The sequence below is a fragment of the Procambarus clarkii genome, chromosome 23 (assembly GCF_040958095.1).
Source record: "Procambarus clarkii isolate CNS0578487 chromosome 23, FALCON_Pclarkii_2.0, whole genome shotgun sequence".
Taxonomy (NCBI): domain Eukaryota; kingdom Metazoa; phylum Arthropoda; class Malacostraca; order Decapoda; family Cambaridae; genus Procambarus; species Procambarus clarkii.
Window position 1 is genome coordinate 22,560,605 of NC_091172.1, and position 27,115 is coordinate 22,587,719.

The following is a 27,115-nucleotide window of genomic DNA, read 5'->3' on the forward strand; positions in this document are numbered from 1 at the left end:
TTAATCAAAATAAATTTTATTACCCAAGAAAACACAGTTTTATACAATTATCTATCTGCTTAAGCAGTCTAATGAAAATATGAGAAAAGTATTTTATTTTGAAATGTGAAATTTCAGCTTCTACAAGTATAGTATTGTACACTTGACACAATTAGTGTTGAGAGACCTCACCTTATACATCATTCTTTATACAAAAATTACAAGAGATATTAAATAAATTGCAGTATAGTATAGTAAAAAATTGAACAATGTTGCATGTTATTTTGTGAATATAATAATTAAAATAATTGTTGTAATCTGGAACCATTACTATAAGTTATATTCACTTTGATAAGTTATATTCACTTTGATAAGTTATATTTACTTTGATAATCAAATAATTATTATAAGTTTATGGGTGTGCATATGTGTATAATTATACATAATATAATACATAATATACAGTTTTTACAAATTAAATAATTAAGTGTATGCTAACAGTTGTAGAGTAACATTACAAATTTGGAGTATATACATTATTATATACAATATTTAATATACAAATAGAATAATTATGATTATGAAACTGGTAAGAAAAAAAATGAGAAAATTTGTGGATTTGAAAGACATTAGTGATGAATATGGATGGAGGGCATAATCCTGAGTATATTGAGAACAATGGAATTGAGATGACAGAAATCCTAATTCATGTAAATCATTTATTTATTTTGTTCACTGTGGATCTGTTTGCCCACATAGAGAACAAAATATCCACGCAGTTTAGCCACTGACCATATCTTATTTTTTACAATTAACAACACTGAATGATAAATATTTAGCAAAAGATTTAATAAGGTAATTTGAGCAGCATACAAGCAAGTACTGTGCCAGTATTGCTTACCGTTATGAAGGATTAATAGAAAGAGGAGGATTGATATGTCAAACCCAAAGAAACAAGGCTCGCAAAGAGGGAGGGAAGGAGGTCAAACTTGGGACGTTCTCAAATGACCTCCTAAAATCCTTGAAACATACACCACCCAAGGGAAGGTAATGCAAAGTAATAGTCTACAACACAAATCCACAAGGGCCGTGACGAGGATTCGAACCTGCGTCCGAGAGCATCCCAGATGCTGCCTTAATCGACTGAGCTATGACATGGTAAAAGGAGTTGAAACCGAAGTTCTACTGAACGTACTGGATCCTTGTGTAAAACCCTGGTTTGTGCCTCGGAGAGGCTGCAGGATCCAGTAAGTTCAGTAGAACTTCGATTTCAACTCTTTTTTTTTTTTTTTTTTTACCATGTAGCTCAGTCGATTAAGACAGCGTCTGGGATGCTCTCAGATGCAGGTTCGAATCCTCATCACGGCCCTTGTGGATTTGTACATACTAAGGAGGCTACAGCAAGCCGCTCCAGTCACCAAGAAAAAAAGGGCAATAATGTACTACTGTCACTACCAGAATAATGGCTCCATAAGGGCACAGACCTACATCTCCCAACAACAGGCCCTGTTGTGGAGAGCAAGTATGATAACTAAAGAGGAGCTAACTGGAAGGGAAGGAGGACAAACTCCTCAAAGCAGGTATCCATGGCAGACCAGAAAAATTCAAGTCAGCCTCCAAGGAAAGTAACTCTGGTACACAACCAGAATGAAATTAAATACAAGAAACACATAACATAGTTGGAAACTATGAAACATTTAGCATAAATGGAACAAAAAATAAAGAAATGGACCATCACAGAACCATTTGTTCAAGGATTTGCCAACACAATTTAGCCAAAATGAGAGCAGCTCAGAGAATCCCAGGCACTGTGATGCACTCTTAATGTGCACCAGGATGACTGAGGCCCTGAGTGACCTGGGCCTCTGGTGGTAGTCGGGTGTATCAAAGTTATCACTGCTTACCAGAAGCAATGATCATTTGCATTGTTTGCCTTAGAATTTATTTCCTTCTTCAGGCAGCACTATAGTTTGCTCTGTTTTGTTTATTTTTTTTCTGATTTAGGGCATCTGATTCCCAAGATTCTGATTTTGGCTCCTAGTAGGCCAGCTTTGGTCTCAGGCCTCGTGTAATTTTTATGGCTATGAGGAACTACAGAGGAGACCTCCCAGAAAATGTGCTTCAAAGTAAATCAAATAACTGCCATTTCCAAAATGTTGATTTGCGTATCAAATGTCCTTGACCAGTGTGATAAAGGCTGAAAATAAAGCCTAAGTCTCTGTTGAATATGTCTGTAAAAAAAAAAAGAGAAGGCTGAAACCCAAAAGGTATCCAAATTAAATCTCCTAAGCAGGAGATCCCTAAGAACAGTGGAAACTTGCAAGTAGCAATCCCAGTACCATCAATGAATTTTTGAATGAAGAAACTAGCTGAAGCATTTCAGCCAAATACAAACCAGATGGTAAACCATGCAGGCAAAACTCAGGTGACCCAGGAAGCTCTTCTTCACCTGACACTGAAGCTTTCCAAGAACTAGGTGGCAATAAAAAAGGAATCCAAGTATTACAAACTACGGTGACATTTCGGCTTACGAATGCCCCTCTACGAACTTTTCGGGTTACGAGCCCAATTTCTTCAAAAAATTTGAATCGGGTTACGAACTTTGCCTCGGGGAAACGAGTTTGATGATACGCGTATGTTCCGACCTAGCGTGTGGTTGCAAGGTGATTGCGCATCAGTTTACCAGTGCCTCCCGCCTAGTGACTATCGCGCCTGAATTCTTTGCAAGGATTTACAGTTTTTTTGGATTTTTGGCTATTTGAACATAAAATTTGTTATATAACTTGCCATGGGTCCCAAGAAAGCCAGTGGTAAGGTTCAAGCCAAGAAAACACATGTGAGAATGACCCTAGAAGAAAAACAAAGAGATAATTCATAAACATGAAATTGGTACAGGGGTTGTTGAACTAGCTAGGCAGTACAACAAATCTTCAGGGGGAGGAGGAGGAGGAGGCAGTAGAGGATGTCCCTTCCTCATTAATTAAGCAAATGTGTGCAGTATGGAAAGAACTGCAAAGTTTTGCTGAAAAGAATCACCCAGATTAAGCTTAAGCAGGCCATCGCATTGACCTTATTAATGATAATGTGATGTCTCACTACAGACAAGTGTTACAAAGAAGGGAAAGACAATCTTCAATGGACAATTTCTAGTGAGAAAATCAAGCAGTGAGCCACAAGCAGGTCCTAGTGGTATGCAGGCAAGACGTGCCAGAGAGTGTACACAAGAGAAGTCATCACTGCCTGATATTAAAATGGAAGGGGACTTCCCTTCCAAAGAGTAGCACCTCTCCTCTTTCTCCCTTCCTCACTGTTCCTCCATATGCCAACATGAGTTATCAGTAAAGGTAAGTAATAACTTGTACATACTTTTGTACTGAAGATTTGGGTAAATTAGGTATAAAATTTACTTTGAAGTTAATTTTTTGGGGAGTCTGGAACAGATTAATTCCTTTCCCGTATTTCTTATCGGGAAATTCACTTCGGTTTACGGATTTTCAGGTTACGAGCTGTCTCTGGGAACGGATTAAATTCGTAAGCTGAGGTACCCCCTGTAGTTCTAATCAAGTGAAGCATTGCAAATGTAGGTAGGGGGGGGGGGGAGGGAGGGACATCTGCTCATTGATGAGAAACCCAAGTCCATAAATGCACAATCCTGAGCTAGCGGACAAACATGATGACCGAGAGCCCAAGTGAGCCAGTCTTCAATTTAGACCATGATATGGATGTTCCTCCGATGTGGGGTAGCTAGCTAATACATTCTTCTGTGATCACATTTAGACGTTGGTGGCACAAGAGAGAAAATGCAGTTACGTGTTCTCTTCATGTACAGTGGGGAAGAAATGCTTCACTGAAGGATCTTCAAGTCTTTTAACACTTTCGCTCGTTAATGATGCAGTATGGCATAAAAAATTTAGTAGACGAACGTTTGGTAATGATGCAGTATGGCATAAGAAATTTAAAAATTTGGCCAGATTTCGGCTTGGCTTTGGGAAGGGCGCGCCAGCGGTTTGGGACTTTATATGCATATACCCCTGTAGGGGAATTTTAATGCGAGCACATTGATACCAAAATGAAAGACCTAGGACGAGAATTGAGGTGACAAAGTTGAAAAGAGTATACACATTTTATTGCTCTTGAGTGTTCACGGCTAATGCGATGTCACTTTCTCTGTTTGCTGCAGGTATTATGCCACGCTTTTGGACTTTATATACATATACTCCTGTAAGGAATTTTATTGCGAACACATTGATACCAAAATGAAAGACCTAGGATGAGAATTGATGTGAGAAAATTGAAAAAAAGAGTGATTAAAAAACTAAAAAAAAAAAAAAAAAAAAAGATTAAAAAACCTCGCGCTCCCAGGGAATGCGCGGCGCACCTTGGGGTGGTCTGGCGCTCGCTCGTTCCGTGAGCGAAAGTTTTAGGCAAGGAATATGAGCACATGCTTAACACTTTGAATGACATCCATTTATCTGTAGTTTTCCATATGGTTGGAGGCGATCCTGGCTCATGTCCCTGAACTTCTGGGATGTCTATTAGCATATGACTATTATGTCGAGGTTTTGAGAGTGGTCATGGTTTTGGGTTGGTCACACCTTTCAGCTGGTTCTCTTAGGCATTCATCTGGCACTGAGGACTTTCACCAGACTCGTCGGGATGGTTCCCCAAGAGTTCTTCTACGGCAGTGGCTATTGCCCAGCCAGTAGTTAGCAGAGTGAGAATTTATATCACTTAATTGTAATTTTCACTGGTAAGGGATATGTTGTTTTATTGTTAAATCTTTTGTATTATAGTGAGTTGGTCTCTCAATAGTGACAGAAGATAACATTTGCCATCGTCACCTTACACCATCTACATGACCAGACTACAGTACAATACAGTATTTAAACAAAAACTAATGACATAGTGGATGCACAAATTATTAGCTCCTGGTGGGCAGAATGTGTCTGTGAACTCAAACAGGCTGCTGGGTCAAGGAAGCAGCAAAGGGATTGGCTCAAAAGGAAGTATTTTATTTTGCTTAGTGCCCTATTTTGGTGTACATTTAAGTATTTTTGCATTGTTTCCTGGTAAAATACACAGGTTATGTTATCTTGTATTTATAAACTATATTGCAGCATCAAATGGACCAGTATTTATACACGTTAATGAGACTAATGTTGATCAAAGTTTCTGTATTCATTTAGGATGGGTCACTGTCATAGTGAAAAATTCAGGCAAAGTTATTCATTTTTTTACTAACAAAGATCATATCAGATGGAATACAAAAAATAAAAATTTGTCATTTGCATTAAAATGTTACAAAAATACATACAGTAACATATACAATAACATGCTCAAGTTGCAGCGCGTTCAGAACAGTGCGTTGCGATTTGTGGCTGACATGTCGCTTATGAATAGGGTGCACACCGACAACCTACATACCAGATTGAAAATGAACCCCACTGAACGTTCGCCTGCGCAGACTCTCGATCAAGCAGCTATGCAAAATGAGGAGCATGTATGTACCCAACCGTGAAGACCCCTTTGTGATACATAACACAACTACCAATGAAATACCCGTCCAGCCCTACAGGACAAGGAGAATGTCCCTACAGCAAAACAGTACGTAGATATATATACACGATAAGGGCTTCCCAAGACCCAGAATTCTGAGCTACCTGCCAACCGAGGATGAGTGGGAATTACCAGCTAAGTTCCACTACCAGAAGATTGAAGTCTAACACATAAACCCAAATTTCCAAACAAACCCCTGAACTCAAACTGCATATGTACAGCTCTCCGGAAACCGATGTCGCGAACCGGCTGCACCCCACCATAAAAAAAAAAAAACGAGCACCACAGAAATCATCATATCTCAGATCACACATCACCTCAAAACCGCACCACAGTATCACCTCTCATCAGAATACCCAGAGTGGTTGGGGTACTCATCTGTACTACCCCCCTCCACCTTTCATCCCAAACCCCCTTTGTGTTTTCTGCATCCTCACCCCATCCTTCTTGGTCCACTTACCAGCTCTATGGTCTTTGGATTTGGATACCAGGAGGGAGCCGGTCGGTCGAGTGGACAGCACACTGGACTTGTGATCCTATGGTCCCGGGTTCGATCCCAGGGCACCGGCGAGAAACAATGGGCAGAGTTTCTTTCACCCTATGCCCCTGTTACCTAGCAGTAAAATAGGTACCTGGGTGTTAGTCAGCTGTCACGAGCTGCTTCCTGGGGGTGGAGGCCTGGTCGAGGACTGGGCCGCGGGGACACTAAAAAGCCCTGAAATCATCTCAAGATAACCATATACAATCGTTTTTTCACTCTGACTAATGTCAAAATTATAAAAAAGAACAAATAATCTAAATGTTTTTGTAAACTGTTTTATAGTCTTTCAAAATTGTTTTTGTTGATATCTTTACAATACTATTCAAGAAATGCAGTGAAATATTGTTTTCAATTAATAATTCACTGTAGTCTATCACATTACAGCGTTTTTATTTTAAAAAGCTATAATGCATGTTTTAAGAACTTCTATATATTTTTAATTTTTTGAGGAATTCTAATGTCTTCTGGGATGCTAAGGGAGTTTGATTTGATGGAAAATTTACTGGCAGGAAAGATTTTAGTATTTACTGAGAAATTTCATTGATGATTATTAATGTGAGCATTTATTTGTATGAGACACCAAAGTGATGCTTTACATTATTTTGTAAGCAGAAAAAGAAAGTTTAAATAAAAAATCCAAATGCCTCCAAATACTGTAAACGTGATGAAGCAAAATCTCACGTGTACTTGAGGTACAATTAACAAATACAATATAAATCTTATTCTTATTGAAAATTAACTCGTGAATTTCAAATCTGAAACCCAAAACCATTTGTCATCTCAACTTCTCACCATTCTTCAGAATGATTCTTTTTTTTATACGAGATGGTAATAACAGCAAACAAAAGTACAACCAATAATAGGTATTACTAAATAATGCTTACTTAAGCTGTAATTCGAGGTAGCAGGAGGGTACCTTCTACTGCATGCGATATGAAAATACAAAGTACAAAAGTTCGTCACTAAACTTTCAACCTAAAAATATACTGTTAAAGACCTTGATCATTAATGTTGATTATTATTATTCTTATTATCATTATTACATTATTGGTTGAATAGTTGACTACTGCTTTTGTATACATAAATCAAAAGAATCTGATTCTATAAACCAAAGAAAATACATGACAGTCAATAAAACCATATGTTTCAACCACCAGCAAATGGCACAAAATGCTTGAGCAAAATACAGACCAAGCCATAGGCTTCCTGTGTGCATCAAGGCCACTTTAGGAGGTGTAGGTCAGGTGACTACAGGGCAACTACTCTTCACGCCAAATGCTATCATCAGCCTGTATCTTTTTTTTTTTAAAAGAAATTTAATCATTTACTGTATCAGGAAAATTATATTTACAGGCACTGGTTTTAATTCATAATCCTTTTGTATATCCATTCTTAATAAACTACAGTAACATACAATGTTCAATATTTTAATAAAATGTGCAAAATTTCACCTTTCCCATATCTGCATTATAAAACGCCTTCAATTATCATCATCTTATTTGAAAGTACTATATTGCATGTAATTCTAAATAACAGTATTAAATAAAAAAAATATTTATAGATATCACTGTTGCTATGGAAGCTCTTAATATACTTTATGAATTTTGTTGTATGTTATCTTTTGATTCCAAATATAGTTACTGTGTTGTAAAAATCCAGAAAAATTGCAGTACGACTAGAAATGGGATAAATTTCCATAAACGTAACAAATGTACAGTATAACAAAATTATTGACTGTTAACTACAGATATAAGCATGGTAAGCAATCTTTCCAGTTCACCTAATGTTAACTGAAGGAACTGCCGACCATTTGTAGATGCAACATACTGTGCTAGATCCTCTTCTGTGAAGGGCAAGTTTGGGCAAGGTTCTTTGGCATCTGCCCAGAAGTTTATCAGCAGGTTACCAAATTCTTGAAGTAAGTCTGCAGTTCCTTCATTTAAAGACCTGCAGAAGAAACTAATTTTAAATAAAGGAACTTAATCTTAAATTTTAGAAACATTACAAATACTGTACTGGAAATAATTTGCTTGTGCATTACCGCTAAGATGCTTGGCTATGTCCTGGTATATTTGTTCTACAATTTAAAAGTATCATGCCCTGTCTAAAGCAATGAAAGTCAAAACTGATGTCTGAGACTTCACTTTAACTGTATTGAACACTGACAAATGCCTGATCCTTCAAACATTTCTGAAAAATAGGTGTTCCTGTTTAGTTAGCAATGACTAGCTATAAGGTTAGGTCCTGGACTGACCTCACAGAGTTGAAAACAGCGGCATTTAAACAATGTACTTGATGAGTATCATGTCAATGACACCGTTAGGATATTTCTACTAGTAACTGATAACACAGCTTATTTTTCTGATTCAAACCTGGCAATTGTAGTACCCAGTCTCATGGTGACGTTGTGCAGATTTATGCAGCTACTTTGGGCACCTTCTCTAGTCATTGTATTGGCTGTGTTAAGAGTTGGTAAACTGTGTGTGACTCCATAGGCATCTAATATCATGGCTCTGAAATATAACATGGGGAAAATAATTAATACCTACCATTGGGATACTCTTGTCAGTTATTATGGAAAGCCCCATATAATAAACATGCATTTTATTTCAACTGTTAACAATCTATGCAAAGAACTGTTCCAAAGATATCACGTACAGTGGGGGGGTCTCGATTTACGATGGTAATCCGTTCCCAGAGACATATCGTAAGTCAAAATATCGCAAGTCAAAACGATTTTTCCCATAAGAAATAAAGGGAATTGAATTAATCTGTTCCACACCCTCAAAAATATTAACTTAAAAATACATTTTATACTGAATACAATTTTTTTCTCTAACTACAATACAGTACATATGTTTATCTTACCTTTATGGAGGACTCTTGATGGCGTATGGAAGATGATGAGGAGGGGGTAGGGGAAGAGGAGAGGTGTTACTGTTTGGAAGGGGAGTTCCCTTCCATTATAACATCAGGCAGTGAGGACTTCTCTGGGGTACACACTCTGGTACGTTTTCCTGCATACCACTAGGACCTGCTTCTGGCTCACTGCTTGATTTTCTCACTAGAAATCGTTCCATTGAAGATTGTTTTTCCCTTCTTTCCAACACTTGTCTATAGTGAGACACCACATTGTCAATAAAAAGATCAATGCAACAGCCTGTTACAGCTTTATCTGGGTGATTCTTTTCAGCAAAACTCTGCAGTTCTTCCCACACTGCACACATTTTCTTAATTAATGAGGAAGGGACATCCTCTAATACCGCCGCCTCCTCCTCCTCTGAAGATTTGTTGTACAGTACTGCCTAGCTAGTTCAGCAACACGAGTACCATTTTCATGTTTAAGTATGATCTCTTGTTTTTCCTCTATGGTCATTCTTACATATGTTTTCATATGTTGAACCTTACCACTGACTTTCTTGGGACCCATGGCATGATATATAATAATCAGTTTTATGTTCAAAAAGCAAAAAATCACCACAAAAATGGAATTTCTTATAAGCGTGACCGTCACAAAGCGGGCAGCTCTAGTAAACTGAGGCAGGTCGGCCCGCGTGACCGGGAACCATGCCCTTGGTCGACCCGAACGTGTATCAACGAATATCTCTAGTCGACAACACCTATCGAGTCACATTTTTCGATCAAATTTATATCGTAACTCAAAATTATTGTAAGTCGGGGCAATCGTAAGTCGAGGTGCCACTGTATGTCCGGTAGAGCCAACTGAACGAGTCGGTGCTGTTGACTGTCCATTCTGTGGACGGGAATGAACTGTGACAGACTCCACCAGGACATTGGACACACATCCTGGACATGAACCGCACAGAGAGCTAAACCCCCGAGAACTCGGCAGAAAAGTCACTCAAAGCGACCAGCCCCAAAGAGCCACAGACTGTAGATCCCCCCCTCCCCCCCATGGTTCAGCGGTTCAGGCAATGAACCTCCAGAGTGCAGGAATTGATAAAATCGATAGGGAAGATTTCCTGAGACCTGGAGCTTTAAGAACAAGAGGTCATAGATTTAAACTAGCTAAACACAGATGCCGAAGAAATATAAGAAAATTCACTTTCGCAAACAGAGTGGTAGACGGTTGGAACAAGTTAGGTGAGAAGGTGGTGGAGGCCAAGACCGTCAGTAGTTTCAAAGCGTTATATGACAAAGAGTGCTGGGAAGACGGGACACCACGAGCGTAGCTCTCATCCTGTAACTACACTTAGGAAATTACTTAGGTAATTACAAGTGCAGCCGACAGGGAAGGAACCTGCACATGAAGCTGAACCACGCCCACATCCCACAGAAGAACCGGAGTGAAAAGGCACTCATTAAGATGTGCAAAGTCGTCTCCCCAGGTAAACCTGGACCACAGTCAACGCCTCGTGCCACTCAAGCATGCGGGTATGACAGAAGGTGCCCCAAGCATCCAGCGAAAACAGGGCAGTCTGCAAGCCAGGACGACTCTGGAACCTCATAACAAACCCAGTATGGAGATGAAGATCCAAGCCCGAAGGAAAACAGATCCATTATAGAAGGCATACTCCGGGTCGCGCAGGAGGTAAGCCACGATGGCCATCCGCACCTCAGCAGGAGAGATGCGGGAAGCCGAAAACCTCCAGAAGGACAGAACCGAAGGGCCGAACCCAAATCCAACTCGTATGCAGAGGGGGGAAAGGAAAACCCCACTCCCTGTAGCATTAAGCCCCACTTGGAGGGTCAGAAAACCCAGGTGGGGTCTAACGGGGCCCAAGGCCCCCAAGTCAGCTCCTCCTCAATCTCAGGAATCTCCACGTAAGGCCCCGGGGGCGAAGTCGTCCTCCAAAGCCCTAGCCTCACAAGCAAAAGCCGGGGCGAAAAGAGCAGGAAGCAAATGGGCCCACTGGTCAGACCCCTGGAGCTACTGGCTGGAGGAACAGACTCGAATGCCTCCATAGCCACCCTGGCAGGGGGCAACCCCCAAAACCGCCGAGTCTCAGAAACCTCTAAACCCTGCCCTGACCTCGAAGCACTCAGATGCTTAGGAACCGTAAGCAGGGGAAGGGGGGGGGGGGGCGAATGAACCACAGCAGGGAAAGAACAAGGGGTTGCGGACGGAACCAAGGCCTACGCAACCAACACCCCCAAGTCCAGGTCCCTATAAGCAAAACGGGGGCACCTCTCGGGGCATCCGGGGAAGCAACCAACCTAGCGCGTTGCAACAACCTAAACCTATCCTGCAACGCGCGAGCTGCCTACACCCGAATAATCAGATTGGGTGAACCGAGTCACAAACAAGCAACTAAGCTCACAGGACTCAGGGTCGAATGTGTCACCAATTCAACAGGCAACATGACGGAGGTAAAAACAATGAGCGTTGCCCTAAGACAAGGGGACAGAGCAACCCTCAAACTCGCAAAAAGTGAGAGGGGACTCAGGGGTCTCATCCATCGGACCCGAGTGCCCCCGCAGGGTTTCCCAGGGCCTCTAGACTGGGTCTCCTAAGGGTAATCCCAGGCAGGGTACTGTTAACCAGCGCCCAAGCTACCAATCAACACAGCTAATGCTGAACCCCCGGGATGTATCCACTCATGAGAGCAAAGCAGGGGGTACCACCTAACAAAAGCAACGCTAGTATGAAGGGGGGTGGAACACCAAGGCAGACCTGCAGACGCCCCCCCCCCCACACCAGGCAAAAAGAAAAGAAAAACCTTGCAAGAGAACAGCATACCCAGGGGGGGAAAGGGAACAGAGCTGGCCACTGTTATAGGTGAAAACTAGCTATGCAGTACCCTGCACCTGTACCAGTGCAAAAACTACCACTTACACCAAGGTAAATAAGGATGGAAACCCCCCCAAAACACTCAGGGCAGTCAATCGCCAAGCAGTAAAAGAGCAACAGAGGTAGACCCAAGGTGACTTGTGGAAAGGAACCCCAAGCCCCTAGGGCGGTACTTACAGGGCACTTAGGGAAGATGACCCTAAGCACATGCAGCCCGAGTACCTGTGAATATTACTCCCAGTTCACACACCACTAGAAGAGCAGTACTGAAACTGAGGACAGCACAACAAGGGTCCGAAGCTGGAGCCACACGACCATGCCTGTATCCCATCAGTCGAAGAATTGCAGGGTGGATCACAAGCTCGGGGGTCTTGGGCTCCCCCATCCCCCTCTCACGGGATGGGGGGAGCTGAGCAGACATGCAGCACGGCTCGTGTCACATCATGCTTGTTTGCTCGTTTTCATTTAGGGAGTTCTGTCCACTTGTTTGTCTATTTTCATCGTTTTTAACCAGAATAGGGGTTTGTTTTGGGGTGCTTACCTTTCTGGGTGCCTCTCCCGGTCGATGACAGATATAGAATGCTCCAAAATCACGTGCATTTCTATAGGCCATTGCTCCTCGTGCCTCTCTGAGGGGGCCAGGTTCTGGCTCAGTGGTCCCTGGTAGGCCTAGAACTCCACCCATATCAACTGATGCCAATGTTAGGGATATCCATATCAGCCTGGATAGCTCCGGGGAGTCGTAGGGGCTTTCCCCAGAAAATCCTGATTCTATTCCTGGCTCACTCAGTCAACTTGAATAGGTCCCAGATGGCTGGTGTGATTCTCTAAGGCTTAGCAACCCAAATGCTATAAAACAGGAATATGTGTACTGAGGGGGGGGGGGTGCCCTGCCCAGAAAAAAAATAATAAAAAATACCACTATGTAGACAGCAATAAATTTTTAATTACACAATTTATTCTGTTAAATTCTGATACTGTATACCGAAAGATAATTATACTTACATGAAATGTGTGATGTGCATCCCAACAAGGTTGATCATTTTCTCTATATTTTCAGTACCACTGGAGGCAGGTACATGTTGTTTGATGGAGTCCTCACTGTTTCTTATTGGGCTTTTAAATGTATTAGCTTCTGTTGATATGTCAGTGGTGGATGATGTAGAGCTCTGATCCGAAATTTCAGTTATGTTTGTAGTCTGAAAAGATTGCCCATGAATTGGAAAAATATAGTCTTTAAATTTTCCATCTTTGAAGAAATCATACAAATTTTGCACTTGTTCACGAAGAGCATTCGCATTACAACTTCCTCTCCCATAGTTTTCCAAAATCCGTTTGATCCACATCAACAACTCTTTGATTCTTCGTGGAAACTTATCACTCATAACAGCAATCCAATGTTTTTCCCAACAGGATAAAACTTCATTGACATTCCAGGGAGGTTTATGTATAACAATCTCAGTCCAAATATCACCATATGTATCTTTCATTATTAGCTCTAAGATCTGACTTAGAGTGGCATTTAATGATGTGCTGATTTTGTGTAGCAATTCTTCATCCTCACTATTACACTTATTATTAGATGTTCTTGCCTTTCTAACTGTCTTGCATTCACTGTCCTTCCTTGGTGTAGATTTTCTGTTTTGTACAGGACTCACATCACAGATCATTTGTTCGGGCTGTGAATATTCAAAAGGTTCTTCTGTGCTATTATGTACAATATCGACATGAAATTTTGAAGCATAAGGAACTTTCATTTGAGAATCCTCTATTTTAGAGTGAACTTCAAAATTATCTTGATTTGTCATTTCTCTGGATGATTGTTGAAGTTTCAGTCTAAGACCCCGAATACCAATTGCTGATATGTCAGACATCAAAGACTTATTCTGCAAATTAACATCATTTGTAAGGAGACACACATCGAGGCCTTCTTTCTTCAAAGTCAAGCAGCAGTCACGGATGAGATCATCACCACTCTGAAAATTACAAAACCTTGTTGTTTGATGGAAATAAAAATAGTAAAGCCAAGTTTCTCAAATCCAACATGCTCGAGACCAAAGGCATTGGGATAATTTTGGTGTATGGAATATCACTCCTCCCCTACCTTACTAGTGGCATCTCTTCCGTTACCTAATTATTTAATATTTGCATACCTTTTAATTTTTGAGAAAGAAAGAATCACACCAATAGAGAAAGTACCATAAGTAAAAAAACAGTGTAGAATGTAATGAAACCCCATTTTCTGGGCGAGTTCCGGAGGATCCCCGGAGCTATCCAGGCTGATATGTATATCCCTAAACTTTGACATCAGTGTGAATGGAGTTCAAGGCCTACCAGGAACCACAGCCAGAACCTGGCCCCACCTCAGAGAGGCACGAGGAATAATGGCCTATAGAAATGCACATGGGATTTGGAGCATTCTATTTCTACCATCGACCGAGACAGGCACCCAGAAAGGTAAGTGCCTCAAAACAAACCCTTATTTTGGTTAAAATGACTAAAATAGACCAACTAGCGGTCAGAACTCCCCAAATGAAAACAAGCAAACAAGCATGAGTCACACACCCCGCCTCACATGTCTGTGCAGCTCCCCCCTTCCCGGGAGGAGGGAGGGGGAGCCCCAGACCCCCATGCCGGCAATCCATCCACGAGTTCTGAGCCTGGATGTCAAAAACACGCGTAAAACCGCCGACCAGAGGGAGGGAGTGTTGCTGGGGAGTCTCCGGGACTCACCCAGAAAATGGCTTTTCATTACATTCAACACTGGTTTTCTGGGGGGAGCCCCTACGGCTCCCCGGAGCTACTTCACCAAAGACAAAAATAGGAGAACTTACCTGGAAAGCGGTCGGCGCTCACATCTCAACTCTAAGTCGAGACAACAGCAACACAGGCCCAGGAACATTCACGAGGTAGCGTGCAGCCAGGACCCTGTTCTACCGCCAAAATCCTTGTGCTCAAATGTCAACTAAGGACATGTTATCAAAGATGGCAGCAAGCGCAGCAAACTAATGGGCATGGGAATAGACCGCAGGCTGGCTTAGACCGAATAACCGTGCAGACGACCTGAGAGACACGAACCGGAGAACAGGGAAGAAGGGAAACCGGACCAACCCAAAGCACGTCCACAGCAACAGAGGCTGTGGCGCGCAAATACTGGTGGAGAGCCGCAACCGGACACAAAACATGATGCACCCCCAGCCTGACCAACCGAGCATCAACAACCCAAGGACCCCTTTGGAAAGCAGCGGTCTCATTCTTCGCCAGAAAAGAAGGAGATGGCTGCACATGAATAAACCTACCACCACGACCAAAAGAGCAGAAACCCCTGCGCCGGAGGAGAGCATGAAGCTCCCCAACCCAACCTCCAGAGGCCAATGCCAACTAAGAAAAGAGCTTTGGAAAAACAATGCTGAACCGAAGGGGCCACAATAAACTGAGGCGAAGACAGGAACGAGAGCACTGTCCAAAGACCAGGACGGCTCAGACGGCACATAAGCAGGCCGAAGGTGAAACAACGCTCGAGACAGCTTGCAAAACGGTGCAGAAGTAACATCAATACTGAAAGCAAGCTGCAGCGGCTCCACCAATGCCGTACGATATGAGGCGGCAGCGTTCACCATAAGATGACTGTCCAGAAGCAGCCACTAGAGAAAGGAAAAAACAACCCTAACAGAAAGCTGAAGTACAGCAACGAAGAAACAAAAAGAAATGGAAGGACTGCCAGGGAAGCTTCATACTGCCACGAAGACGAAGCCTGCAGGTGGGACACCATCAAAGAAGCCTCCTGATCACCATACATATGGTGATAGACTCGAGTCATAAAGACCAAATGCGAAAGACTCGAGGAGAAGAGCGAACCAGTCTTGTAACAGACCGGCCCGATCTGTTGAAAGTGGTGGAGCCGCAGAAAAACCTCCGGGAACCTCTGGGTTCGTACACCAAGCAAGCAGCGTCTGAAACCAAGGCTGGGCCGGCCACCATGGGGCCAAGAAGACAACTCGACCCTGGTAAGTCTCCAAGCGAGCTAGGACCTGGAGCAATAACTGAACCCGGGGAAAAGAGGTACAGGAACCCCCACCTCGACCAGTCCTGCTGAAAAGCGTCGAACCCAACTGGCCTCACGGCAGGGATAGGGCGCCACATATACCGGAAGATGCCTCAACCACGCTGACACGAAGAGGTCCACCTCCTAGTGCCCGAACGTCAGTGGACAGGGAAACGAACCGGGACAAGCCGTCCGCCAGGACGTTCGACACCCCCAAGACGTGAACCACCAGTAGGAGAGTCAAACCCCGAGAACTCAACAGATGAGTCACCCGAAGCGACCAGCCCCAAAGAACCAAGGACCGCATTGAACCCCCTCGGTTCAGGCATGAACCACTGAAGAGCAGTCTGAATGGAACTGGATTGTCGATCTGTGGGAGCGACCCGAACCTTCTGAAGTGAAAAGTGACCTGGGACCTCCCAGGTCCCTCCGAACCTGGGAGGGAACCAAATGGGACTTCCACCAGTTCACCAGGAACCCGAACCCGGCTAGCTGGGAAAGAAGCAAACACCTGGAGAGCAGACACACGGACCGACTGAGAGCCCAGACCAGCCAGTCGTTATGGTAAGCCAACACCCGAACACCTAAAAGACGCAGAGGGGCCACCACAACCCAGGTAAGGTGTGTGAACACATGAGGTGCCATGTTCAACCATGTTCAAGGAAGACAACGAAAGCGGTAACTCTAACGCCCCTACAACAAAATTGAGCCAGACCCTGAATCCTGGATGAATCGGGGCGTGCCAATAAGCGTCCTTGAGGTCCAAGGGACACCATCCAAGCACCCAGCTCCAACAGGAGCTGGACCTGGGACAGAGTGGTCATCCAAAAGGAAGAGGTAAGAAACCCAGGGGTACAGACGGGACAAGTCCAGAATGAACCGCAAGTCCTCACAATTGCGTTTCGGAACTGGAAACAGGAGGGAAACTCACCTGAGAAACGTTGTCATTTTGACCACACCCAAGCGCACCCACTCCGAGATGATCTGACAGACCATAGGAGAAAAGACCTGCCCTGCCAGCCCAGAGCCACCCAAAGGAGGAGGAGCCACCCACGCCACCGCAGGCCGCGAGAAATGACCCGAAAATCCCACGAATCACGAGACCATGCGTGAGTGAACAGAGCAAGCCTCCCCCCAACATCACCCCCATCAATAGGGCGAACCGCGAAAGGGGCCGACGCCCCTTACAAGAACCCAACTTGCGTACACAGCGATCGCCGCGCCAACCAGACGCAGATGGTTCCAAAGGCTGCGCTGGCTCTGAAACTGGCACCGGCGGCATTCCCCAACGAGTAGAACCCCGAACCCTCTGGGAAGAACCCACCCTGGGGCCCCCGGAGAACCAACAAGTCGAACATTGGACGACGGCTGGACGAAGTTGCTTGCATATACCGCTCAACCGCAGAGTCCGCAAACAGCAAAGGACAAATGGGCGAAGACAATCTAAGAGCCAGGGCCCAAGCAGATTCCAAGGAGGAAGCGAGCACAACATGTCGACATTGCAAGACTGCGCAGCAAAAAACCATGACAGCGCATCCTGCATGATAAGTGCAAACACCTTCAAAATTGCAGACGACACACTAGCAGCCAAGACTACGGCACCAGACCCAGGAATGGCCCGAAAGCGCCTCCACATCCTCCGCAAGCCAATCCGAAGACAGCTCCAGGAGGGAAAAAACGCAAGACCGAAACCAGAAAGCCACAAGCACACAAGTCCTCGGGCACAAGCGCAGCCGACAGGGAGGGAACCTGCACATGAAGCTGAATCGCGTCCACATCCCGTCGCTCAAAGTCGCCCCCCAGGTAAACCTGGACCACAGTCAATGCCTCACGCCACTCAAGCGTGTGGGTATGACAGAAAGCATCCCAAGCATCCAACGACAACAACGGGACGTCCGCCCGTCGACTCCGAAACCTCATAACGAACCCAGTATGGAGACGATGATTCAAACCTGAAGGAAGACGGATCCATTATAGAGGCATATTCCGGGTCACGCAGGAGGTAAGCCGCAATGGCCGCTCGCACCTCAGGAGGCGAGACGTGGGAAGCCGAAAACCTCCAGAAGGACAGAACTGAAGTGTGATACCGCAGGGATACGGAACCAAACATGGGGAGGAGCCAATTAAAAATCCAACTCATTCGCAGAGGGGGGGGATAGGAAAATCCCACTCCTTGTAACAGTAAGCCTCGCTCTAAGGGCAGGAAAACCCAGGCCGGAAAACTGAGGATACCTTGCGGCAGCACTGGTCAAGGTGGGGTTACCTGTATTTCTTCCTCCCTGTTCCACTGTTGCTTCAGGTCCTAGCTCGCTTGGAGACTTACCAGGGAAGAGTAGTCCTCTTGGCTCCTTGGTGGCCGGCCCAGCCTTGGTTTTAGGAGCTGCTTGCTTGGTCCCTGTTCCAGTTGTTTTGTCCTTCCTTTCCTGGTTGTTCCAGGACAACATCTTATGCCGAATACTGTAGCCTTGTGCAGTGCAGGCGCTGGTGGAGCTGCTGCAACTTGCATTTGGCATTGATGTTACTTCCGCGCCGTTCCTCAAGCTGTCTCGTGCGTTGTTTCACCTCCGGCCTGCTCATGCACCACCTGAGCCATCCTGGTTTTTAGACAGAGTGCTCTCCTATCTCTCTTCTCCTCGGTTTGTGTTGGCCCTCTTCAGTTCAGGATTATTTTTTCCAAGGCTCTTTTCCTGTCGGCATTGACCCTTAGGGATTGGGTCGGGAAGCTTCATGCTCTCCTCCGGCGCAGGGGTTTCTGCTCTTTTGGTCCTGGTGGTAGGTTTATTTGTTTGTAGCCATCTCCTTTTTTTTGGCGAAGAATGAGACTGTTGCTTTCCAGAGGGGCCCTTGGGTTGTTGTTGCTTGGTTGGTTAGGCCGAGGGTGCATCATGTGTTGTGTCCAGTTGCGGCTCTCCGCCGTTACCTGCACGCCACGGCCTCTGTGGCCGGGGACGTGCTTTGGGTTGACCCGGTTTCCCACATTCCCTGTTCCAGGGTTCGGGTCTCCCAGGTCGTCCGCAGGGTTATATGGTCCAGCCAGTCTGCGGTCCATTCTCGTGCCAACAACGTTCGTAAGTTTGCTGCACTGGCTGCCGTCTTTAGTAACATGTTTTGGGCTGACATTCGGGCACGGGGTTTTTGGAGGTCGAACAGGGTCCTGGCCACTCACTACCTTGTAAATGTTCCTGGGCCTCTTTGGGGCTGTGTTGCTTTGGGTCGGCGGTTGCAGCCTGTTGTCATGACTTTGTGTTGAGGAGAGTGTGCCGACCACCTCCCGGGAAAGTCCCTCTTGATTTTGTCTCTGGGTACATAGCTCTACGGAGCCGAAGGGGTTTCCCCCAGAAATCCAGCTTTGACTGTAATGAAACGCCATTTTCTGGGCAAGACCTAGAGGGTCCCTGGCAACCCTCCCTCCCTCCCTCTGGTCAGCATTTTTTCGTGTTTTTGACATCCAGCCTCAGAACTGGGGTGTGGATAGCCGGCATACGGGTCTGGGGCACCCCCTTCCCCTTCTCGGGGAAGGGGGAGCTGTGCAGACAAACGGCGTAGTGACATGGTGACATCATGCTCGTTTGCTCGTTTTTGTTTGGTTCTGTCCACTAGTTCAGCTTTCAGTAGCAATTTCTTAACCAGAATAGGGGGTTTGTTTTGGGGTGCTTACCTTTCTGGGTGCCTGACCGGTCGATGGCAGACATAGAATGCTTCCAACCACATGGGGGTTTCTATAGGCCATTGCTCCTCGTGCCTCTCTGAGGGGATGGGGGGGGCCAGGTTCTGGCTCGTGGTCCATGGTAGGTCTAGAACTCCATTCACATTGACTGATGCCAAAGTCTAATACAGTATATGCATATCAGCCTGGATAGCTCCAGGGAGCCTCCGGGTCTCACCCACAAAATGGTATTTCATTACATTCAACGCTGGTTTTTTCATTTGCAGTTCCATAAAAATATAGTATAAGCATTAGGGAGCATTAGCAGCATTTTAGTACATATTAGGCAGATAGAATTGAAATCCACCCTTATTAACCATATACCATTCCAATCTATTCTTGTTTTGTTTTGTCTAAATACTAGTTGACAGCCCATTGCAGTCATCTACAGCTCTGGTTCCCTACTTCTATGATGGGGTTATATATTTTCTGCTATTAGCTGCAAGAACAAATATCAAAAGACTCCCAAAAGAAATCACAACAAACACACAAGTATTTGTGGGTAGTGATATTTATATGGAGCCTTGCAGGGTATTAGTGAGTGCGACCCAACCACCACACGCTCCCCTAAGCTTCACACATTTGACAACTGTATGATTTGAACATTCTGTGTCATATTATGAATAAAATTTTATGCTAGATGAAAATTGACAGGTAACTGACACATAGTGCATCATATGAACAAGTGCAGAAGTTTTTTCAGTGATGCATCATTATATGTATCATTAGAATATATGCATAATGTAAAATATATTTAAGCATTCTTTAAAACAACATATTACTTTATCTTTTAAATAACAATATACTAGAGCATTTATTGTATAAAGAGCTTACATGTTAGTGCCTTTTAAAGCAGCGGTTGCCAACCGGTGGTTCGCGAGACAATTTTATTTGTGTATTGTATGTAACTGTGTATTTTAACTGTTATATTTAATGGTATCAAATAATTTGACTTTAATAACTATCATTTCTTGTTTAGCAAACCTGCTGGATTTAAAATTATTAATTTGGTGATCCGTGAGCTCAGAAAGGTTGGCAACCGCCATTTTAAAGCATGTATATAGTACTGTACTTACAAGTTTCAGATATCATACATTTCACTATTTAGATTCTATAATGCAAAATTAAACAACGTATGAATAAATTTTGTTTTATATTATAGAATTTTTTTTATACTTACAGGGCGTTTGCTGTCATTTAAAGTTTTGAGGTAACTGTCATAACTTTGTCCTTGTACTCTTGGGTCTCTGTTTTGAAAATGACTGTTGCACCATCGAATAGCTTCTTGACATGCTTTCCCAATAGATTCCTTCTTCTTCAGTCCATCCATTTCTTGTAAAGCAGTGTAAGGGACTACAATAACAACTTCTTTTCCAGCAATTTCCTTCGTTTTCAGGCTTTCAAGAAATCCAATATCCTGAATGAGAACATTTGTATCAACCACAATATGGACAGACTTTGAGCTGCTGTTGATGCTCGATGTTAATAACTGGATGCTCTCCGTCTTTTGCGTGTGACAGACTGATCCCCGAAAGTTAGCAATTTCAGTTATTATCTCTTGTTCTTCAACTTCCATTGCAATAACTTCATCAGGAATATTTCCAGTCTTACAGTGTGACAACTGTTTTTCTTTTATATACTGGCAAACTAGGAGAGGACAACTCGGTTTTCTTTGCTGAATCCTTCCTTGTAGTAATTTCATCATATTCATTTTCTGCATCATATAAACAAACTGTTTTTTTCTTAACTGACATATTAGGAGTAAGCAGTTTAGTAGTACTCTTAGATGAATCTTTTATAGCACTAACTTCATCATTATCATTTTCAGTATTAAATTCACAAACTCTTTTTCTATTATATAGGCCTGCTATCATATCAAGAGATGATAGCTTGGGCCTAGTTTTCTTGGACAAGTCATCAGTTTTATGTAAAGATTTAACAGATGGATGTGACTCTTCCTCACATTTTATAAAATGTCTGTACACGTCATGTTCTTTAATTATGTTTTTATTATCACTCACTTTTTTACTTTTCTTCGATGATTTGCATTCCCCATCATCCCTGATGGGATTGCTGCTTATTTCTTTAATAATATCCCTTATTATAGCTTCATCCTCCTTTGCATTTTTGGTGGCAGTCCGAGTCCTTCTCTTTGCCTTGAAAATGTTCCTTTTCTCTGTTGATGTAATTAATTCTTTTTTTTTGTCTACTTGTTTCTTAGCTCTCCTTACACGTATCATCTGATATGACTGTTTTCTCCTCTGACTTCACAGCTTGAGGCATCTTTTCACTTTCTTTACTAGTTACAGTCTTCTTCAGCCACTTAACATTCTCAGCAATTTTTCTAGCTCTCAATAAGCTGGAATGAACTGGTACTGGTTTTTTACATACTTTAGGTGAATCTTCCTTCAGACCATTTGAAAATTTGCCCTCTGTTTGTGCTTTTATAACAAATTTCACAGGTTTCCTATTTTTCCAATTCTGTTCCTCTACTGTTTTATCATCATGTGATTTAATATCAGTAGAGTTTTCAGGCACAGGATTAACTTTAAGAGGAGTGACAAGCTGTGTATTGATGATATCAAGTATAGATATGACATCTGTCTTTCCATTAATTTCCTTTGGCTCATTAATGAGGCCTTCTTTAGGCTTAGGTATCTTCATCTTAACTTTTTTAGTTTTCACTGGTGGAGATGATTTTTGTTTTTCTGATTCTTCAGAACAGTTTTCACTGCTTTCTTTCAGAAGGCTTGGATGCATCCACGAGGACTTGCCAGTCTTGGTATTGAAATAATACGTTGCGGTGGGACAGCGACTGGAGGTCTTTTGCACCCAGTGCTCAGGTAGGTTGTTTTTACCAGATGTAGCTGCCATTCCTCACTTCTGTTAGATAAGATTTCATCAGCAAGACCAATCAAAGAAGGATACACATTTAAAAATAATTATAGAATATACATCTAAAATTAATACATAACTCAATATGATACAATATGATACAGTAATTACTGTAATAAATTCCTATCTGGCCACATTCAGTTACATTATACTATACTGTATTGTATTGCCTATATGCATGCTCTAACATTTACACAAACATGCAGAAAACTGGTCAATAAATGTCAAATGGTTGACATTTGATGGTCCCCAAATAGTTGAGGACAGGAAGCCAGTTAGGTTATTGAGGGCATACTAGGCCAGTTACTGAACTTTCTCAGGATGCAACCCAACCTAACTCCCGGGCACGTATTTGCTACTAAGGGAATAAAGGTGTCAGGTGACTGGTGATGGTTTCCAAACATCTGTTTTTCCCCAAAGATTCAGGTTTAGTTTACACAGTTTACAAAAGTTTACACAGTGTCCAGGACCTTATGACTGCAACCCAACTGTGCTGACCACAACTAACCATTATGCCATTACAGCACATAAAATTGGTAATATAGAGGGCCCTTTAAATAATATATCAATATCATTAAGAAGTGGGGTGGGCAGGTGGTGTCTGTGGATGGGAGATAAAGAGTGGGTATCAAAATAATAAAAAACACTATAAAGTAAGACAATTATTTCCACATTTTATTGAATACTAGCAATACCTGACCACGCGTTGCTGTGGCTCAGCCACGCATGTGCGTTGCTGAGGCACAGCAACCTTACACACAGAAATCACAATAATGTGATACATCAATGAACAAATCCACAAGGGCCGTGACAAGGATTCGAACCTACGTCTGTGAGCATCCCCAGACGCTGACTGGGATGCTCACAGACGTAGGTTCGAATCCTCGTCACGGCCCTTGTGGATTTGTTCATTGATGCATCACGTTATTGTGATTTCTGTGTGTAATGAAGGAAAGGGGAAGGGGTAGAACAGCATATTGACATAGCTCGAGTGCATGGGGAAGTTGTGTAAAACCCTGAGTTGTGTCTTGGAGAGGCTGCAGGCTCCAGTAAGTTCAGTAGAACTTTGGTTTCGACTCTTTTACCATGTCGTAGCTCAGTCGATTAAGGCAGCGTCTGGGATGCTCACAGACGTAGGTTCGAATCCTCGTCACGGCCCTTGTGGATTTGTTCACAGCAACCTTCCCTGTCCCCCAGTCTTCCCCACCATTCCCCCCTCATGCATCTCCTCGGCCTCCCAACCATTCCCCACTCCACCGTCCCCTCGTCCTCCCCACCATTCCCCATTCCACCATCCCCTCTTCCTTTCCACCATGCTCCATTCCCCTGTCCCTTTGTCCTCCCCACCATTCTCCATTCCCCCATCCCCACCATCCCAAACTCCCCCATCCCCTCGTCCTTCTCCACCATTACCCCCTCCCTTGTCCCCTCGTCCTCCCCACCATCTCTCAGTAATGTCCCCTCGTCATTTCCACCATTCCCCACTCCCTCGTCCGATGTCTTCCCAAATGGTCTGATGTTCCCATCAGAAAACTGGGAACATCAAGTGATTTGATGTTCCCATCACTGAAATATGAGAGAAAGTTAAAAAATTAAATGAAAATATGAAAAAATAAAAAATAAACTATACTCACGAAATGAACGGTATGGTAAACAACACAGCTCAATTCCAACGCAATTCACAGAAAATAATTAAATCAAAATTAAAATAAATCAAAATCTATGAAAATTCAATTTATCAGTGCAATCAGAAACATTGAAATGTAATTGTAACATATTTAGTATAGCATGTGTGTTGCTCTTACATGCAACACATGGTGCTGTTTTTCAAGAAAAGCATAGTTTTACCTGTCACAGGTGTGGCATCTATACTTATACTTATGAAGTGAACGATATGATAAACAACACATCTCAATTCCAACACAATGTCACACAAAATAATTCAATAAAAAATAAAATAAATTGAAATCTATGAAAATAAAATTTATCAATGCAATCGGAAACATTGAAATGGAATTTGTGACATTTAGTATAGTGTGCATGTTGCTATTATTTGCAACAGATGGCACCGTTTTTAAAAAAACGCATGTTTTTACCTGTCAGAGGGGTGGCATCTATATAGTAGGTATATAAATAGACTAGCCTATTCGAATGCAACGTTGTGTCAAAATATTAAAGCAATCGGTGAAGAACTTTCGGAGATTACAGAGTGTGTTGCTCATATGTCCAACAGACTGGCGCTGTTTTTCAAATAAAGCATGTTTTTTCCTATCATGGGTGAGGTATGTATATAGTAGATATAAAAAGATGCACCTATTCAAATGCAACGTTGTATCAAAATTTCAAAGCAATCGGTAAAAAGGTTTCAAAGATTTCCCTCACATGAAAAGCACCCGAAAAACACAGTTTTTCAGAAAAAGCATGTTTTTTTTTTACCGTCACAGACCTGACATCTATATACAGTAGTATGTATATAAAAACCTGCTCGGATGCCAATGGAACGTGGAACGTTGTGTGAAAATTTCAAAGCAAACGGTGAAGAACTTTCGAAGATTAGCGGTTATGCACAAACATTTCCATTTTTATTTATATATATAGACAATGAGGTAGTGAACACAAGATTTTTTAACATGTGGAGTGTAGGGTGTGTGGGTGATGTACAGGGAGGATGATGTGCAAAGTGGGTGGTTTAAAGAGAGGAAGGCGTGTGGTTGGCATGCAATGGTGGGGGTATTGGTGGGTCACATACATGTATGGGTGAGTGGTGTGCATGACTGAGTGGATAGTGTGTGTGGGTGGATGGTGTGCATGGTGTACTTGATACCTGGTTAATACCTGGTTGATGGGGGTTCTGGGAGTTCTTCTACTCCCCAAGCCCGGCCCGAGGCCAGGCTTGACTTGTGAGAGTTTGGTCCACCAGGCTGTTGCTTGGAGCGACCCGCAGGCCCACATACCCACCACAGCCCGGTTGGTCCTGGAACGTCTTTTAGAAAACAGTCTAGTTTTCTCTTGAAGATGTCCCCAGTTGTTCCGGCAATATTTCTGATGCTCGCTGGGAGGATGTTGAACAGCCGCGGACCTTTGATGTTTATACAGTGTTCTTTGATTGTGCCTATGGGACCTCTGCTCTTCACTTGAATGCATTCTGTACATGGATGCATGTTATACATGGATGCATGTTGTACATGGATGCATGGTATACATGCATGCAATGGTGAACATGGATGCATGGTGTGCATGGATGCATATTGTACATGGATGCATATTGTACATGGATGCATGGTGTGCATGCACGCATGGTGTACATGGATGGGTGATGGCCATGTAGTGGTGATGTGCAACAGTGGGTTAAATGTTCACTGGTATGTGGGATGTAGATGGTCGAGCCCTTGTTAGAATCTGACCAGATTGTCAATTGGGTTAACCCATGTGTTGCATTTCCACAATGGTCACCCAAGTTAAAATCAGTGAACACCCCAAGAATATTGTTGAAAAACCTTGATAACTTATTAAACCAAAAATCCAAAGTTTTTTAACATTAGGTTAGGTTAGGTTAGGTTAGGTCAATGTTTTACCAATGCACCATGGGGACTTCAAATCTATGGGAAAATTTTGAACGATAAAATCGACATTTGCCGATTTTAACTTGGGTGAATATTGTGGAAACGCAACACATGGGTTGACCCAATTGCTACTTGGGTCAGATTTCATTATGGTTCGGAACATCAGAGAGCTTAGCATCTTATGCACATTTACCAGCAAATTTGGCACTTGGTGGCTGATCTTGCTACAACTATTAACCCTGGTTGTGTGTACCGGATACATGTGACATTCATTTTTTTTTGTAATGCAAGAAAATAACAACGTGCATTAAATTTTCGCTAGCAGATATCATCCCAATTTCCAATTCTATTGAACAACTAAGAAATTTAAACCAAGAGTAGGCTCAGTATGATTACGATTCCTTGACAGTAAGCCATAACATAAATTAGGATGGGTCCGTCTAATTACCACAAGCTACCACAAGCTACACAAGCTTCACAGAGCTTCCTGGCAATACGTTAATAATGAATAAATATGATATGTTAGGTTAGGCTGACCTAACATAACCTAACCTAACCTAATCTAATCTAATCTAAATCTTTATTTTCGTCTAATTTCTTTATAAAAAAGATACTTTTTCAGATTAAAATTATGTTTTTTCGTGTTGTACATTCAGCACCAACATTATAATGAGTAAATATATCATATTTATTCATTACTAACGTATTGCCAGGAAGCTTTGTGAAGCTTGTGAAAACTTGCGGTAATTAGACGGACCGATAAGGATCCTAGTAGCCAAAACATCAAGGGTGGCAGTCATTTCTCGCGTGAATCTGTGATGAACATGAACTTTATGATTGAACAATCGCGGTAAAGAACCGCTCCAATACATTAGGCTGATCAAAAACAAATTAATTACCCAAACCTTATTCCAGGTGACGATTGATTGTAAACTGTTCCTCTTGTTTCACATATTGGGAAGAAAAAAAAAACAAAAAGTTGCATTGTAAACAGGATTTGTGGTGTTCTTGAACGAATATCCGGATTTAGAGTAAGGACTGACGAGCGAGGAATCCGGTTCTCAGATGGCGTTCAGCC

At 42.9% G+C, this 27,115-nt stretch overlaps 1 protein-coding gene across 1 annotated transcript; it reads right to left on the reverse strand.

Moving 5' to 3' along the window:
• On the reverse strand, nucleotides 1–27,050 carry LOC123763953 (transcriptional protein SWT1-like). Its single transcript, XM_069329972.1, is given in 7 exon segments — nucleotides 1–8,023; nucleotides 8,449–8,589; nucleotides 12,834–13,804; nucleotides 20,760–21,163; nucleotides 21,384–21,768; nucleotides 21,770–22,462; nucleotides 26,943–27,050. Coding segments are annotated over 6 exon segments (2,805 nt in total). The 5' UTR covers nucleotides 22,454–22,462; nucleotides 26,943–27,050; the 3' UTR covers nucleotides 1–7,803.
• Nucleotides 27,051–27,115: the final 65 nt, after the last annotated feature.